The sequence below is a fragment of the Pezoporus wallicus genome, unplaced genomic scaffold, assembly GCF_028554395.1.
Source record: "Pezoporus wallicus isolate ANWC-B61680 ecotype Strahan unplaced genomic scaffold, APGP_CSIRO_Pwel_v1 contig_10408, whole genome shotgun sequence".
Lineage (NCBI taxonomy): Eukaryota > Metazoa > Chordata > Aves > Psittaciformes > Psittacidae > Pezoporus > Pezoporus wallicus.
In genome coordinates this window covers 1-18,154 of record NW_026635611.1, presented here as the reverse complement: position 1 = coordinate 18,154, position 18,154 = coordinate 1, and the positions used below count along the sequence as shown (strand labels likewise).

General features: G+C 60.2%; 1 protein-coding gene across 1 annotated transcript; it reads left to right on the top strand.

The window, feature by feature from the left end:
• Positions 1 to 168: 168 nt before the first annotated feature.
• Positions 169 to 17,859, top strand: LOC130592567 (integrator complex subunit 3-like; the record flags this gene model as incomplete). Its single annotated transcript, XM_057396995.1, has 12 exons — positions 169 to 254; positions 3,542 to 3,625; positions 4,453 to 4,536; positions 6,810 to 6,923; positions 7,067 to 7,151; positions 9,560 to 9,626; positions 13,958 to 14,102; positions 14,609 to 14,738; positions 16,336 to 16,433; positions 16,678 to 16,869; positions 17,280 to 17,367; positions 17,780 to 17,859. Coding segments are annotated over exons 1-12 (1,251 nt in total), but the record flags the coding sequence as incomplete, so codon positions are not given.
• Positions 17,860 to 18,154: the final 295 nt, after the last annotated feature.

Here is an 18,154-nt window from a genome sequence, read left to right as displayed (position 1 = left end):
GCACAGCCCCATACCCCCCCCCGGGGAGCAGGCAGAGGGGGGGGCATTGCCCATAAGGAGCCCCCCTCCCTCCTCCTCCTCCTCCTCCTCAGGTGAGGAAGAGCGGGGTGGGGGGGGCTCGCTCGGGGGGGGGTCGCTGCGCCCTTGCCCCCCCCCCCCAGCCCCCAGCCATGGAGATGGGGAAGGGGAAGGGGGGAGCGGGGGGGAAGTTGCTGGTTTCCACCCTCCTGGATGCCAAGGATGAGCTGGAGGAGGTAGGTGGGGGGGGAGGGGGGTTGGGGGGGGGGGTACAGGGATACAGGGGTGCAGGGATGCAGGTATATATGGATGCAGGGATGCAGGAGTACAGGGATGCAGCAATACAGGTATACAGGTGTGCAGGGATACAGGGATCCAGAGGTACAGGGATACAGGGGTGCAGGGATCCGGGGGTACAGGGATCCAGGGGTACAGGGATGCAGGGATACAGGGGTGCAGGGATACAGGGGTACGGGGATGCAGGGGTACAGGGATACAGGGGTACATTAATACAGGGATGCAGGGGTACAGGGATGCAGCGATACAGGGATGCAGGGGTACAGGAATACAGGGATGGAGGGATGCAGGGATGCAGGTGTACAGGGGTACAGGGATGCAGGGATACCGGGGTACAGGGATGCAGGGATACAGGGGTACGGGGATGCAGGGGTACAGGGATACAGGGGTACATTAATACAGGGATGCAGGTTTACAGGGATGCAGGGGTACATTAATACAGGGATGCAGGGGTACAGGAATACAGGGATGGAGGGATGCAGGGATGCAGGTGTACAGGGATGCAGGGATGAAGGGACGCAGGTATACAGGGATGCAGGGATACAGGGGTACAGGTATTCAGGAATACAGGGATGCAGGTTTACAGGGGTACAGGGATGCAGGTTTACAGGGGTACAGGTATACAGGGATGCAAGGATACAGGGATGCAGGGGTACAGGTGTGCAGGGATGCAGGGATGCAGGGATAGGGCACTGGGAATGGAGGCGGCAGCGCCGAGGCAGCGCTTCCCTGTGAGGGTGCTGGGCACCGGGATGGGTTCAATGGAGGAGGTTTGGATGCTCCATGCAGCCAATGGGAGACGTCCGTGCCCCATCCCTGCGCTCCATCCCATTCCATGATTCCCGTTGGGAAAGGGTCTGCTCCTACGCAAGGAGCATCGGGACCGCGTTGCTCTGACACAGGCTGGCACGGATCCCACGGGATCCCAGGTTCAGGAATGCTGCTGCTTGTCCCCAGGACAAGGGCTGGTTGTTGAGTGGTGGAAATGAATGGAGTTGAGGCTCCCAAAGTGGTCCAGAGGAGGGAGAGCATCCCATTGGCTTTGAGCTGCAGGAGGCAAACGGGGTGGTGATGGGAATAACGGCATCCCGATGGGAATAACACCATCTCTGTGGGGATACCGCCGTCCCGATGGGAATAACACCATCCCGATGGGAGTAACGCCATCCTGGTGGGAGTAACCCCATCCTGATGGGAATAACACCATCCCAATGGGAGTAACGCCATCCTGGTGGGAGTAACGCCATCCTGGTGGGAATAATGCCGTCCCGATGGGAATAACCTCCCGATGGAATACCACCATCTCAATGGGAATACTGTAATACCCCATCCCGATGGGAATAACGCTGTCCCAGTTGGAATAACAACATCCCGACGGGACTACCACAGTCCTGGTGGGACTAACACCCTCCTGAAGAGAAGAACACCATCCCGATGGGAATAACGCCGTGCCAGTTGGAATAACACCATCCCAATGGGAATACCACCGTCCTGATGGGAATAACACCGTCCCTGTGGGAAGAACTCCATCCTGATGGAAATGACTCCATCCCGATGGGAATAACGCCATCCCAATGGGAATAACGCCATCCCGATGGGAATAATGCCATCCCGATGGGAGTAACGCCATCCCGATGGGAGTACCACCATCCCGATGGGAATAACACCATTCCAATGGGAGTACCGCCATCCCGATGGGGATAACGCCATCCCAATGGGAGTACCACCATCCCGATGGGAGTATCCCAACGGGAGTACCGCCATCCTGATGGGAATAACGCCATCCCGATGGGAGTACCACCATCCCGGTGGGAATACCGCCATCCCGATGGGAATAACGCTGTCCCAGTTGGAATAACATCATCCCGACGGGAATACCACTGTCCTGGTGGGAATAACACCATCCTGAAGAGAAGAACACCATCCCGATGGGAATAACGCCGTGCCAGTTGGAATAACACCATCCCAATGGGAATACCACCGTCCTGATGGGAATAACACCGTCCCAGTGGGAATAACTCCATCCTGATGGAAATGACTCCATCCCGATGGGAATAACGCCATCCCAATGGGAATAACGCCATCCCGATGGGAATAATGCCATCCCGATGGGAGTAACGCCATCCCGATGGGAGTACCACCATCCCGATGGGAATAACACCATTCCAATGGGAGTACCGCCATCCCGATGGGGATAACGCCATCCCAATGGGAGTACCACCATCCCGATGGGAGTACCGCCATCCCAACGGGAGTACCGCCATCCTGATGGGAATAACGCCATCCCGATGGGAGTAACGCCATCCCGATGGGAGTACCACCATCCCGATGGGAATAACACCATCTCAATGGGAGTACCGCCATCCCGATGGGAATAACGCCATCCCAAGCTCTGGAAGCTGCCATTGGAGTGTATTTATGTGCCTTCCACGCAGTCCCTGCTCCCCGTGTGTGCTGGCTCCCAGCCAGGCCTGCCCAGAACATTCCCAGCTCCGGCTGGGAGCTTCCCATTGGGCTGGAAAAGCAGCTCCATGCTCCGGGTGTCCTGGGATGCTCCCGCTGGATCTGGGTTGGGAAGGAGCCAGCAGGGCGGCTCCGATCGGGCGCGGGGATGGATGTGTGCGGATGGAGGCGAGGGAGACTTCCCAGGGATGAGCTGGTCCTTACCCATCTCCATCTCTTCCACTGCTGGGAACCAGCACCGGAGACCGAATTCCAGTTGGGAAAAGCTGCTTCCGGCTGATTCCTTCCCTTTGGCTGGGGGTTCTCCCTCTGCTTTTCCAGCTCCTGGATCTTATCCTCCCTTTCCGCATCATTCCTGTGCTTTGGAGCTGGGATCTTCCTGGGCTTTGCCCCGTTGCTCCTGCATAAAACCCCCGGGATACAGCCCGTTCCTCACCGGCTTTAATGGGTTGGACCTGGATGAGCTTTAAGCTGCCTTCATCCCAACCCATCCCATGATCCCATGGTTTGCTTCTTCCATGCCTGTGCTCCTGACTTCCTGGCTCTTCCCATCTCCATCCCTCCGGATGCTCCGTGCCAGCATCTCCTGCTGTGCTCCACCAGAAGCTGCTCAGATGGGATGGGACCGGGACGTTTCCAGGGCTGCTCCCACATGGATGATGGTTTGGGATCAAGCTGATATCCATGTCCATGACGGGGTTGGGGGGGGTTTGGAGCCCTGCTCTGTTCTGGCAGCATCCCAATGGATGCCTCTTGCTTCCAGAGGCTGGAGAGATGCGTGAGCATCGTCACGGCGCTCACCAATGGGCTCTCGGAGCGGGAAGCCAACGATGCTCTCAACGCTCACGTAAGTCCTCGTGTCCTTTGGGGTGGGATGGATCCTGCCTGGATCAAGGGACTCATGGAAGGGAGGGGGGGGTTTTCAAGCTTCCCACTTTGGAATTCCACACTTGGTGGCTTCAATCCCTTTGGAAGCCGATTGCTCCCTCCACTCACTGCGGTTCATTGCGGGGCTCAGGTGGATCCTGCCCCTTTTCCCCAGCGTGGGAACACTCACACATGGAATTCCTCGGGTCTTGCCTGGCCTCGCAGCAACCAGATTCCAGCCCTTTGGAAAGGGCCCGTTCACGCTAGCCAGGGGATGGAGCTGCAGATGTTACCCTATAAGGCTGCGTGCGTTGCTACTGGGCTCTCAGCTATGCCTGGTGCGTTTCTAACCCCCCCCTCAGACACCTTGGGCCGTGCTCCAGAGGCCCCTTCCCTTCCTGGGCAGCGCTTGGCATCGCAAGGGTGGGATTCAGGGCTCCTGGAATGCATTCCCGCTTGGAAGAGAGCAGCCAGGTCCCATCCCTTGGGTCCAACTGGTGCCCTATGAAGCCGTGGCTGCCCCATCTTGCAGTGCTCAAGGAGCATCCTGCTCTAGGGCAGCTGTCCCTGCCCGTTGGGCTGGATGGGCTTTAAGCTCCCTTCATCCCAACCCATTCCATGATGTGCTCCTCCTGGGATACCCTGAAGCCACTCAAAGCTCTCAGCGCCAAGGGCATCCCCTTTCCTCCAGGGAGGCCCTTTATGGTTTGGGTATTCCCGGTTCGGATTCCTTCCTGGATGCTCCATGTGGGGTTTCCTGCTTCTCTTGCCCCATCTCACTGCTGGCTCTGCCTTCCTCTCCCTTAGATATGCAAAGGAAGCCCCCAGCACGAGGAGATCTGCCTGGGGCTCTTCACCCTGGTCCTCACGGAGCCCGCTCAGGCCCAGAAGGTAAGAGCCACTGTTCCATTGGGAATGGAATGGGGCAGTGCTGGGGCTTCCTCCTGGCTGGAATCCCGGTGCCGAGCAGAGCATCCCGGCTTTGCTGCATCCGTGTGATCCAGGGGCTGACGCTCAGGGATGCTGCCACCAAGGGAAGGGGCTTGGTTGGGTGCTTGCCCAGCCTGGGAATGAATTGGGTTTCCCTAGGGGAGGCAGGCACTGGTCCTAAAGGGAGCATCCTGGAAAGAATTCCTGCCTGGATCTAGACCTTAAGGTCCTTTCCAGCCCATCCCAGCCTGGGATTCCATGGCTCTGCCTTGGCTGTGCATGGCTTTGATGCTGGAAGCTCTAGGAATCCCCCCCCTTGAGGCACGTGTGCAATTCCTAGAGGAAAAACTGCTTTCCAGCAGCCCCCCCTCTGGTGATTCCAGAGCGAATCCCGAAATCCCTTTGTAATGGGTCCAGGGTGATTGCTGGCATTGCAGCCGCTCACCAATGGGAAGAGGAACGTTTTGTATGGGAAAGCTCTGGGATGCGGGTTTGGAGCAGCTCCAAGGAAAAGCCTTGGAATGAGCCCTCCCCGGGCTCCTTCTTGGGGTGCAGGGGATGGGAAGGGGCTGAAGGGGACTTCAGGGCGTGCTGGGAGGGATGCTCCATAAATCCCGGTGCTGCGCTGGCCGGAGGCGACTCAGGCAAGGCTCTGCCTTGATTTAATCCCTGTTGTGATTGGATTCCGGTCCCTAACTCCTCTGGTTTCCTCTTTTCCCATTGGTTTAAAGGGGGGGATTTGGGCTGGAGATGGGGAAGAAGTGAGGGTGCTGAGGACCTGGGAGGGGATGAAGGGAGGAGCTGGGGCTGCCCCATCCCTGGCAGTGCTCACGGCCGGGTTGGAGCTGTCCCTGCCCGTGGAACTGGATGAGCTTTAAGCTCCCTGCATCCCATCCCATTCCATGATCCTTCCCGGGGGCTGAAGCCCCCCCTTGCCTCCTCCCTCGTGTTGCATTGACCCTGCAGGCAGCAGGGATGCGCTGGGATGCGCTGGGATGCCCTGGTCCAGCCATAAGGAGGGCGCTGACCCCTTCATTCCCAAGTGACGTGGCCCAGCTCCCTCCTCTTCCTGCTTTAATTATCCCGGGATCAGAGGGCTCTGAACCCAGCGCCCTGCTCAGCACCTCCTCCACTGCCTGCTCAGCACCTCCAGGCTGGGAGGAGGTCTCTTCCCTCCCCTCCGTGCCTCTTCCCCCTTCATTCCAAGCGCGCATCCATCCTTCCTCCCTGTTCGGTGCAGTGGGAATGCTGGCTCCGGGGTGCAGGGAAGCCATCCGGGTTCCCTCCCCACCCCTGTGGCTGTTGGGGACCTCAAGAGCTTCCCCATTCCCTGTGGATTCCCTGCTCGGCAGGAATGCCAGCAAGGAAGGGGTTGGTGATGTCTTGGCATTGCCCTGATGGGATGGGATGGGATGGGGCTTGTTCTGCTCTGGCTGCTTGTGCTTGGGGGGCTTGGATGAGCTCTGCTCTAGGGACAGGACAAGGGGAATGGCTTTAACCTGCAGGGGGGAGACTGGGATGAGCTCTTAGGCAGGGCAGGGACCTTTCCAAAGGGATTAAAAGCTTTTTTCCCCCCCTATCTGGCTGTGTCCTGGACCGGCTTGACCCCTGTGTTTCCCCATTGGAATGATGTCTGGGGCTGACCCAGGGAGGGAGATGCTGCGTGTTCTGGCTCTGCTTCATGGGCATCCATTTGGCATGTCAGAAGCACTTCCAGGCCCCGCTTGGGATCTGAGGGATGGATCCCTCTGCCTCGCTCCGGTTTTCCACAGTGCTCTATGGAAAAGGGATGGAGAAAGCCTGAGCGCAGGGAATCGGATCGAAGGCACCTCTGGGGGCCTCGGGAGCTCGGGAATACCATGGCGTTTCCTGGCACCCATTAACACCCATTAGCATCCCGCCGTTGTCCTGCCAGGACAAAGTCCTTCCTTTCCCTAGGATAATTCCCTCTTCCCACAGCACAGCATCCCCATTCTCCCTGGAGCCAGGGGCATTGGAACGGTGTGGACGTGGCTGTCAATGAGCCCATCCTCCTTAGCGCTGGTGCCTCCTGGTTGTGTCCATGCCCTTTGGCTCCTGGGGCTGCATCCAGTGAATCCATTTAGAGCATCCCAAAGGATGCTCCGTGCCCTTTTCCCTGAGGATCATTTCCTTGCTGTTACCCGCTCAGGTTCACGATGCCATTAAGAGCTTTCTTCCCCCATAACCATGCCCTGCATCTCCTCCCCTCGCAGTGCTACCGGGACCTGGCCCTGGTGAGCCGGGATGGGATGAACATCGTCCTCAACAAGATCAACCACATCCTGATGGAGAAGTACTTGAAGCTGCAGGACACGTGCCGCACCCAGGTGAGGAGGGGCCTTCCACACCATCTACCCCAGGGTACCACGAGCAGAGGGGCTGGGGGGGGGGGCAATGGGTACTGCTCCATGGCTGGGAGCTTGGGATGCTGGGGGGGGGGGAAGCTGCAGTGATTTCTTCCTGTGCCCAGCTCGTGTGGCTGCTGCGGGAGCTGGTGAAGAACGGGGTGCTGGGTGCTGATGGCGTCTGCATGACCTTCATGAAGCAGATTGCAGGTGAGTCGAGGCCCAGCGTCCTGCCCCACTGGGCCTGCATCCCACCCCACTGTGCCTGCAGCATCCTGCCTTGCTGTGCCTGCATCCCGCCTTGCTGTGCCTGCATCCCGCCGCGCTGTGCCTGCATCCCACCACGCTGTGCCTGCATCCCACCGCGCTGTGCCTGCATCCCACCGTGCTGTGCCTGCATCCTGCCCCACTGTGCCTTCAGCATCCCGCCTTGCTGTGCATGCATCCCACCGCGCTGTGCCTGCATCCTGCCTCGCTGTGCCTGCATCCCGCCTCGCTGTGCCTGCATCCCGCCTCGCTGTGCCTGCATCCCGCTGCGCTGTGCCTGCATCCCGCCGCGCTGTGCCTGCATCCCGCCTCGCTGTGCCTGCATCCTGCCTCGCTGTGCCTGCATCCCGCCTCGCTGTGCCTGCATCCCGCCCCGCTGTGCCTGCATCCTGCCTCGCTGTGCCTGCATCCTGCCTCGCTGTGCCTGCATCCCGCCCCGCTGTGCCTGCAGCCTCCTGCCCCGCTGTGCCTGCATCCCGCCTTGCTGTGCCTGCAGCATCCTACCCCACTGTGCCTGCAGCATCCTGCCCCACTGTGCCTGCATTCTGCCCCACTGTGCCTGCATCCCACCTCACTGTGCCTGCATCCTGCCCCACGGTGCCTGTATCCCACCTCACTGTGCCTGCATCCCGCCTTGCTGTGCCTGCAGCATCCTGCCCCACTGTGCCTGCATCCCACCTCACTGTGCCTGCATCCTGCCCCACGGTGCCTGTATCCCACCTCGCTGTGCCTGCATCCTCCTGCCCCCCCTGTGCCTGCATCCTCCTGCTCCTCCCCAGCAGCGCAGTCACTCTCAGTGCTGCCCCGGGGCTGCTTTGTGCTGCGGCAAAGCCCGAGCTCTGCTGCTCCGCAGCGGGGTCCAGAGGAGCAGGCCCCAATCCTGCCCCAGCCTGGCTGCAGAGCCCAAACCTGCTGCTCCCCGCAGCCCCTCCGAAGGCTCAGACCCAGGCAGGGGCAGGCAGGAGCAGGCAGGGACAGGCAGGAGCAGGCAGGGACAGGCAGGAGCAGGCAGGGACAGGCAGGAACAGGTAGGGACAGGCAGGAGCAGGCAGGAGCAGGCAGGGACAGGCAGGAGCAGGCAGGAGCAGGCAGGGACAGGCAGGAGCAGGCAGGCAGGAGCAGGCAGGGACAGGCAGGGACAGGCAGGAGCAGGCAGGGACAGGCAGGAGCAGGCAGGATCAGGCAGGGACAGGCAGGAACAGGCAGGGACAGGCAGGACAGGCAGGAGCAGGCAGGGACAGGCAGGGACAGGCAGGAGCAGGCAGGGACAGGCAGGAGCAGGCAGGGAGGGACAGGCAGGAACAGGCAGGGACAGGCAGGAGCAGGCAGGAGCAGGCAGGCGCAGGCAGGGTCAGGCAGGAGCAGGCAGGGACAGGCAGGAGCAGGCAGGGACAGGCAGGAGCAGGCAGGAGCAGGCAGGGACAGGCAGGAGCAGGCAGGAGCAGGCAGGGACAGGCAGGAGCAGGCAGGGACAGGCAGGAGCAGGCACAGGAAGCACCGTGGCTCCCGTTGCTGCCGGCTCCCAGCGCCGGGATCCTCCTTAACCCCGGCTCTGGGACAGCCGGAGCCGCGCGCGTGCGAGCGCCTTTCCTGCCCCACAGGAACGGGGCCTCTTCCGTGTTCCCTGCCCCACGGAGGAGGGAGCCGGGGGCCCGCCTGACCTTGGCCTTGCCTTGGGTGTGCCTGGAAAGGGCAGGAAGAGGGGAGCGGGAGCCAAGCAGCATCCCCCGGCTGCGCCCTCCCCATGCGGGGCGGCCGCTGCAGGCACTGCCCTGCCCCTGGAGCGTGAAGCTCCCTCCATCCCCAGCCCTGCTCCATGAAGGAGCCTTTATCCAGCTCCTGGATCCCAGCTCCTTTGCTCCCCAGCGGGTCCCCAGCATCACGGTCCTGGTGCTTTAAGGCCCCCCCAACACAAACCCCATTCCATGCATCCAAATCCCCCCATCAATCCCCCAACACAAACCCCATTCCATGCATCCAACTCCCCCCATCAATCCCCCAACACAAACCCCATTCCATGCTATTCCGTGCATCCACCTCCCCCACCACAAACCCCATTCCATGCTATTCCATGCATCCACCTCCCCCATCACAAACCCCATTCCATGCTATTCCATGCATCCCCCTCCCCCACCACAAACCCCATTCCATGCTATTCCATGCATCCACCTCCCCCACCACAAACCCCATTCCATGCTATTCCATGCATCCACCTCCCCCCGTGGATCCCCCAACACCCGGAGCGCGTTGCAGGCAGGGGATGCAGGGATGGAGGTGGTCCAGGAGCCTGGCAGTGGATCCCCACTGGGTTCCCAATGGCTTTCCCCCTCCTCTTGTGCTTGTGCTTCCAGGTGGGGATGTGACAGCCAAGAACATCTGGCTGGCTGAGAACGTGCTGGAGATCCTCACCGAGCAGAGGTAGGGATGCTGGGATCCATTGGGAAGAGCCTGGCATGGAGGGGGAGACCTCCCCATCCCTCTCGAGGGGGTGCTTGTCCTCAATGGGGTGCTGATGGGGTTCCCTGCACCTCGGCCTCCTTCGGGTGCTGTCCCTTGGGGGGCATCAACCAGCTTGGACGAGACCTTTAGGATCCCCGGTTCCACCCCTCTTGCTGCAGGTGAGGTGTGGGGGAGCATCCTGAAGCCTCTCCCTATGGATCTGGGGGGCTCTGCTGCATGTCCCTCCCGTGCCCCTAACACACAGCACCCAGTGGGTGCCCAGTGCACACTGGGAGCAGCAGTCCAGGAATATTCCCTTCCTGAGCTCCAAAGGCGGGGGGGAAGTTCCTTTTGGAGGATTTAATTGCCCTAAAAGCTTCCTGTGTTTAAAGAGCTCCTGCTCCAGCAGGGCTAAAAGCGGCCAGGCCAGCTGGGAAGCATTGTCCTATGGGATCAGCACTGTCCTATGGGATCAGCATTGTCCTATGGGATCAGCACTGTCCTATGGGCTCAGCATTGTCCTATGGGATCAGCACTGTCCTATGGGATCAGCATTGTCCTATGGGATCAGCATTGTTCTATGGGATCAGCACTGTCCTATGGGATCAGCATTGTCCTATGGGATCAGCACTGTCCTATGGGCTCAGCACTGTCCTATGGGATCAGCACTGTCCTATGGGATCAGCACTGTCCTATGGGATCAGCACTGTCCTATGGGATCAGCATTGTCCTATGGGATCAGCACTTGTCCTATGGGATCAGCACTGTCCTATGGGATCAGCATTGTCCTATGGGATCAGCATTGTCCTATGGGCTCAGCACTGTTCTATGGGATCAGCATTGTCCTATGGGATCAGCATTGTCCTATGGGCTCAGCACTGTCCTATGGGATCAGCACTGTCCTATGGGATCAGCATTGTCCTATGGGATCAGCATTGTCCTATGGGCTCAGCACTGTCCTATGGGATCAGCACTGTCCTATGGGATCAGCACTGTCCTATGGGATCAGCATTGTCCTATGGGCTCAGCACTGTCCTATGGGATCAGCACTGTCCTATGGGATCAGCACCTCCCTTTGGGCTCAGCACCGCCCTTTGCTGGCGGAGCAGGCAGGATTGCTCCCAGCAGTCCCTCTCATTGCTTCCCAATGGCCCGGGGACAGCAGGGATTTACCCTGAGCTCTTGCCCCGGGGCTTAGCAATGGGCTGGGAAAGCCCTGGTTTGCCTGCAGGGATCAGCTCCCAGGGAGGGTTGGCCTGGAAGGGCCCCTGGGGGGGGATGGGGAAGGAGAGAGCCCTGGGGGCCTCCTGGGCTTGGCTCTTCACCATCTCCCCCCTGCCTTGGCGCTAAGCTCAACTCCTCCCCTGCTGTCTGAGCCCATTCCATGCTCTTGAAGCCCATTCCATGCTGTTTGAGCCCATTCCATCCTCTTGAAGCCCATTCCATGCTGTTTGAGCCCATTCCATCCTCTTGAAGCCCATTCCATGCTATTGAAGCCCATTCCATGCTGTTTGAGCCCATTCCATGCTCTTGAAGCCCATTCCATGCTGTCTGAGCCCATTCCATGCTGTCTGAGCCCATTCCATCCTCTTGAAGCCCATTCCATGCTATTGAAGCCCATTCCATGCTGTCTGAGCCCATTCCATGCTCTTGAAGCCCATTCCATGCTGTCTGAGCCCATTCCATCCTCTTGAAGCCCATTCCATGCTGTCTGAGCCCATTCCATGCTGTTTGAGCCCATTCCATGCTGTTTGAGCCCATTCCATCCTCTTGAAGCCCATTCCATGCTGTCTGAGCCCATTCCATCCTCTTGAAGCCCATTCCATGCTGTTTGAGCCCATTCCATCCTCTTGAAGCCCATTCCATGCTGTCTGAGCCCATTCCATGCTATTGAAGCCCATTCCATGCTGTTTGAGCCCATTCCATCCTCTTGAAGCCCATTCCATGCTGTCTGAGCCCATTCCATCCTCTTGAAGCCCATTCCATGCTATTGAAGCCCATTCCATGCTGTTTGAGCCCATTCCATCCTCTTGAAGCCCATTCCATGCTGTCTGAGCCCATTCCATGCTGTTTGAGCCCATTCCATGCTGTTTGAGCCCATTCCATCCTCTTGAAGCCCATTCCATGCTGTCTGAGCCCATTCCATGCTGTTTGAGCCCATTCCATGCTGTTTGAGCCCATTCCATCCTCTTGAAGCCCATTCCATGCTGTCTGAGCCCATTCCATCCTCTTGAAGCCCATTCCATGCTGTTTGAGCCCATTCCATCCTCTTGAAGCCCATTCCATGCTGTCTGAGCCCATTCCATGCTCTTTAAGACCATTCCATGCTGTCTGAGCCCATTCCATGCTGTTTGAGCCCATTCCATGCTGTCTGAGCCCATTCCATGCTGTCTGAGCCCATTCCATGCTATTGAAGCCCATTCCATCCTCTTGAAGCCCATTCCATGCTCTTGAAGCCCATTCCATGCTGTTTGAGCCCATTCCATGCTGTCTGAGCCCATTCCATGCTCTTGAAGCCCATTCCATCCTCTTGAAGCCCATTCCATCCTCTTGAAGCCCATTCCATGCTATTGAAGCCCATTCCATGCTGTTTGAGCCCATTCCATGCTGTCTGAGCCCATTCCATGCTATTTGAGCCTATTCCATGCTCTTGAAGCCCATTCCATGCTACTGCCATGCTATTCCCCTGTGCTGGTCCTGCTCACTGCAGCCTCGGAGCACGTTGGGAATGCTCCCCATCCCCATCCCCATCCCCATCCCCATCCCCATCCCAAACCCAACAAGTGCCAGCAGCTGGATCAGAGGAGCACGAGGAGCATCCTCAATGGGGTCCCGAGGCCACCTCTGGCTGTGGGGCTGTGCTCCCAGCTGCATCCTTGCTGCATCCCTGTTGCATCCCAGCTGCATCCCAGCTGCATCCCTGCTGCATCCTTGCTGCATCCCTGCTGCATCCCAGCTGGGCCTTGGCACCGGAGCAGATGCTGGGGGTTAAAGCTCATTGCTGGAAGACCAATGGAGCATCCCAGCCAGCACTAGGGGGGTTGGAAGGGAGCCCGGGGTGTGGGGGGACCCTGCAGCTCCTGGCTGAGATTTATGGGCTTTCATTAAGGGCAGGCTTTAATTAGAGCCAGGCTTATGAGGAGCTGGTGCCGCAGGGGGGGATGCTGAGGGCTTTCATTAAAGGTGGCTCCAGCAGAGCTGCTGCTGCTCCCTCATCCTCCTGCCCCATTCCCTGGGATGCTCCTCCTCATCCCGGATGGCAGCGTTCCCATTGCCCTGCCTCTCACCCCAATGCATCCCATGCCTGTGCGTGGTGGGTTCCTCCCTCCTCTCTGACAGCATCTTCAGTCCATGCCCAGCTCCTCGCTGACCCAGACCCCCCCCCCCTCCCCAAGCATCCTTCCCGATTCCCACCTCCTTCCTCCCGCAGCCCATTCCCACTGGATCATGAACAGGGAAGCAAACACGGATGCTGCTGGGTTGGTGGCTTGGAGCTGCTGCCCGCAGTGGGGCTTGATTTACAGCTCCTGGGGCTGATCCATCACCGTTCCCGGCATCCAGCACAAACAAGGGAGCTCCTAATTCTGGAGCAGGGCTGTTTCTCCTGCAGCTCAGATAAGGGAGGTTGGGAATGGGGCACACCCGGCAGCAGGCAGCTCTGAGGGAGTGGGATGGGAGCAGCAGCTCCTGGAGAACCAAAGGGATTTGGTGTCATGGAATGGGTTGGGATGAAGGGAGCTTAAAGCCCGTCCAGCTCCATCCCAATCCTGCCTGGTCCTTGTATCAGAGAGCTGGATAAAGGGATGGAGGGGATCCGCATTCGGACAACCCCACGTTGGGCAGGAGTTGATCTGCTGGAGCAATAGGAAGATTCCAAAGGGCTTTCCATGACCTTTAAGGCCCCTTCGGATCCATCCTGGATGGATCCATGGGCCAACGGCCTGAGGTTCAGCACAGCCCCGGTCACTCGGGTCACCCCAACCCCACGGAGCGCTCCTGGCTTAGGGAAGCAGCTGGAACGGTTCCCTGGTGGAAAAGGAGCCGGGGTGTTCCTCAGCATCCTGATGGATGTGAGCATCCCGGCTCCTCTCCACCACTGCATGGCCAAGGGGAAGAGGGGAGCTTGAGGTGGGCTCCGGAGCTCTTCCCTCTGAGGATGCTGAGGGGGCAAGAAGCCGGCATCCATAGGGAGCAGGGGATGCTCCCTGCCCTCGCTCCTCGCTTTGCTCCGTGTTTAAACCCCTCGGGGCCGCGGATCCCTCCTGGAGGAGGCTGCAGGTGACGGTCGGGCTGCGCGGCTCCCTTTGCAGAGAGTGGGTGCTGAAGAGCAGCCTCCTCATCGCCATGGCCGTGTACACCTACCTGCGGCTCATCGTGGACCACCACGGCACGGCCCAGCTCCAGGGCCTGCGCCAGAAGGAGGTGGAATTCTGCATCTCCCTGCTCCGGGAACGGGTGAGCCCCAGGGATGAGGATGCTGCCTCCATAGCGGTACCGTTGCCCCTTGTTCCTTATGGAGCTGGAAGTGTGGTTATTGCCACCTTCGGAACCCGTCGCTCCCCCCCCCTTCCCATCACATTCCAGGCTGGAAAGGGGAGGCTTGATCTTCCCTCTGCATCATCCTTCCCATGCGGGGAAAGCTCCGCGTGTGGCTGCCCGCATCCTGCCCTATGGGCGCTGCAGCTCCATCCCCATCGCCCCACGTGCTGCCTGCTCTCCCTTTCCCCTTGCCAGGCAGGAAGCACCAAGCCTTGGCATGGGAATGGCACATTCCCAAGCTCCTTGGTGGCTTTGCAACAGAGGGAACAGCTTGAAATCGCTGCTGCCCTTTCCCCTGCCCCCCCCCCCCCCCCCCCCCCGGATTCCCATCCCACTGCTTCCAAAGGGGAGCAGGGATGCGGATGCCTTCCCCTCCGCAGCCCAGCGGTCCCTGAGGCTTTTCCATCCCCTTTTTGTCCCAGTTCATGGATTGCTTCATGATCGGCCGGGACCTGGTGCGGCTGCTGCAGAACGTGGCCCGCATCCCGGAGTTCGAGCTGCTCTGGAAGGACATCATCCACAACCCGCAGGTCCTCAGCGCCCAGTTCACAGGTGAGGCCGGCGGCTCCAGCCCAGCGCCCATTCCAGTGTCCCAGCGCCCATTCCAGTGTCCCGGCACCCATTCCAGTGTCCCGGCGCCCATTCCAGTGTCCCGGCACCCATTCCAGTGTCCCGGCGCCCATTCCAGTCCCAGCGCCCATTCCAGTGTCCCAGCACCCATTCCAGTGTCCCGGCACCCATTCCAGTGTCCCAGTCCCCCATTCCAGTGTCCCAGCACCCATTCCAGTGTCCCGCACCCATTCCAGTGTCCAGTGTCCCGCAGCGCCCATCCAGTGTCCCGCACCCATTCCAGTGTCCCATTCCAGTGTCCCACCCATTCCAGTGTCCCGGCACCCATTCCAGTGTCCCAGCACCCATTCCAGTGTCCCGGCGCCCATTCCAGTGTCCCAGCGCCCATTCCAGTGTCCCGCACCCATTCCAGTGTCCCGCACCCATTCCAGTGTCCCAGCGCCCATTCCAGTGTCCCAGCGCCCATTCCAGTGTCCCGCACCCATTCCAGTGTCCCGGCACCCATTCCAGTGTCCCGCACCCATTCCAGTGTCCCGCGCCCATTCCAGTGTCCCGGCACCCATTCCAGTGTCCCGGCGCCCATTCCAGTGTCCCGGCACCCATTCCAGTGTCCCGTGTGTGTGTCCCACCCCAGTGTCCCGCGCCCATTCCAGTGTCCCAGCGCCCATTCCAGTCCCAGTGCCGATTCCAGTGTCCCGGCATCCATTCCAGTGTCCCGCACCCATTCCAGTGTCCCAGCACCCATTCCAGTGTCCCAGGCCCATTCCAGTGTGTCCCGGCACCCATTCCAGTGTCCCAGCGCCCATTCCAGTGTCCCAGCGCCCATTCCAGTGTCCCGGCACCCATTCCAGTGTCCCAGCACCCATTCCAGTGTCCCGGCACCCATTCCAGTGTCCCAGCGCCCATTCCAGTGTCCCGGCGCCCATTCCAGTGTCCCAGCATCCATTCCAGTGCCCATTTCCAGTGTCCCAGCACCCATTCCAGTGTCCCAGCATCCCCAGTGTCCCGGCACCCATTCCAGTGTCCCGGCCCACAGTTTCCCAGCATAGGGAAGAGCACCTTCAGCCCCTTTTATCAGCTTAAAGCCATTCCCTTTTCCCTTAAAGTCCCCCTCCATCCCTCGGCCAAGGCCTCCTTCCAAGCAGTTTGCAGCCCTCCCTTCTCCCCATCCACCCCCCCCACCCCGTTTTCCCTCGTGCCTCATCCTCGGTGCCTTTTCCCAGGGAGGAATTGCATTCCCATGCAGGATTCCCTTGTGCCATCCCTGCTTTCTGCCCGGGAGATGGGGACCGTTCCCTGTTGGTCACAGCGTGGCACTTGGCGTCTGGAATTCCCTATTCCTCCTGCAGATCCCATCCCTGTTGGCTGTGCAGCCTCTCTCCCTTTTGTCCCAGCTCCTTCCTGGCATCCTTACAGTGATCTCCCTCCACCAAGGAGCCCTTTTCCAGCCGGAATCCTGATCCCTCTTGAGGGAGCGAAGCTCACTGCTCCGAGCTCAGCTCCATGCGGAGGGTGGCAGATCCCAGCCTGGATCCCGCTGATGCCCTGCAACGCCTGAGCCTCCCCTCTCTCTTCCCAGGTGTCCTCCAGCTCCTGCAGTCCAGGACATCCCGCAAGTTCCTTGCTTGTCGCCTCACTCCCGACATGGAAACCAAGCTGCTCTTCATGACCTCGCGGGTAATTCCAGCGCAGGGACGGGGAGCATCCATCCCATTCCCATTCCCATTCCCTCGCCAGCACCGGAGCATCCCTGTGGGCACCGGGCAGCAGAGCTTTGCTGCTTCTGACAGCGACGGGGATGGATCTGAGGCACCCGTGGGAGGCCGGATCCAGCTTTGCCAGGGGATGTTGGCAGAGCGGAGCTTCAGGGATGGCGAAGGGATGCTCCGTGAGCCCCTCGCCTCCTCCCCTTCGCCTCCAGGTGCGGTTTGGGCAGCAGAAGCGGTACCAGGACTGGTTCCAGAGGCAGTACCTGTCCACCCCGGACAGCCAATCCCTGCGCTGCGACCTCATCCGGTACATCTGCGGCGTGGTGCATCCCTCCAACGAGGTGCTGAGCTCCGACATCCTCCCGCGCTGGGCCATCATCGGCTGGCTGCTCACCACCTGCACGGTGAGCCCGGGATCCCGATCCCCATGGGAATGGCTTCCCGTGCAGGGAGCAGGGTTGGGATGCAGGAGAGCAGCCCAAGTGCTGCTGCGCATCGGATCCTTTGCGACGGGCAGCTCGCTTCCAGCTTGTGCAGCCGATGCTTAAGGGGTTCCAATGGGGGTTTTGGGACCTTGCGGCTTCCCCGCTCTCCATCCCAGCCCATCCCGATCCATGATCCATAATGCACAGCCACTGCTGCATCCCCATGGAGCAGAGGCCTGGAGCTGCTCTGGCTCAAGGATTCCCCGCTCCTCCCTACAAGCTCTGCCCTGTTTCATGGGAAGAGCATCCCGGCTCCGGCAGGAGGAGCGCATCCGGGTTGGGAGCTCAGCGCCTTCACCAATCCCATGTGTGCTTTCTCCCCGCTCCAGTCCAACGTTGCTGCTTCCAATGCCAAACTGGCCTTATTCTATGACTGGCTCTTCTTCAGCCCCGAGAAGGACAGCATCATGAACATAGGTATCCATGGGGAATCTGCCTTTGGATGCTCAGCGGCTGGGGAAGGGCACCGAGAGGTAGAGGGGACGTGGTGGGGAAAGCCTGGGTCATGGAACCATGGAACGTGTTGGGATGAAGGGAGCTTCAAGCCCATCCAGCTCCATAGGCAGGGACACCTTCCGCTGGGGCAGGGCATGGGGCAGCCACAGCTGCTCCATCCAACCCCATCCCACCGCCCTCGTGGGGACGAGCTGCTTCCCAGTATCCCATCCAGCTCCTCCCGTTGGGAGCTCTTCCTCCCCACCCCATCCCTGCATCCCATGTCCCAAAGCCCCGCTTCCAGGTTCCCCCGCAGCCCCCTTTCCGGCGCTGGCGCTGCGCCGAGGGCGCATGCATGGGTGCTGAGCGCCTCCCTTGCTGTGTCCGCATGCAGAGCCTGCCATCCTGGTGATGCACCACTCCATGAAGCCTCATCCTGCCATCACCGCCACGCTGCTGGATTTCATGTGCCGGGTGAGCTGCCCCTAGGGGAATTCCATTGGGATTAGACCTGGATAAGGGGGGGGGGGGGGCTGGGAAAGCACCCCAGGAGCATCCCTGGAGCTTGGGCCAGCATGGGGCCCCCATAAGCGTTCCATAAGCAAATCCTTCCCAGAGGAAAAGGCTTTGGAATGGTCCCCTTTAAAGCCCTGAGGGCAAGAGAATGTCCCGGCCCAGGCAGGGGATCAGAGCCATCATCTCCCTGTCAAAGGCCAGGGAGCAGAGCTGGGGGCTGCCCCTGCATCCTGCGGGAAGCAGGGATGGGAGC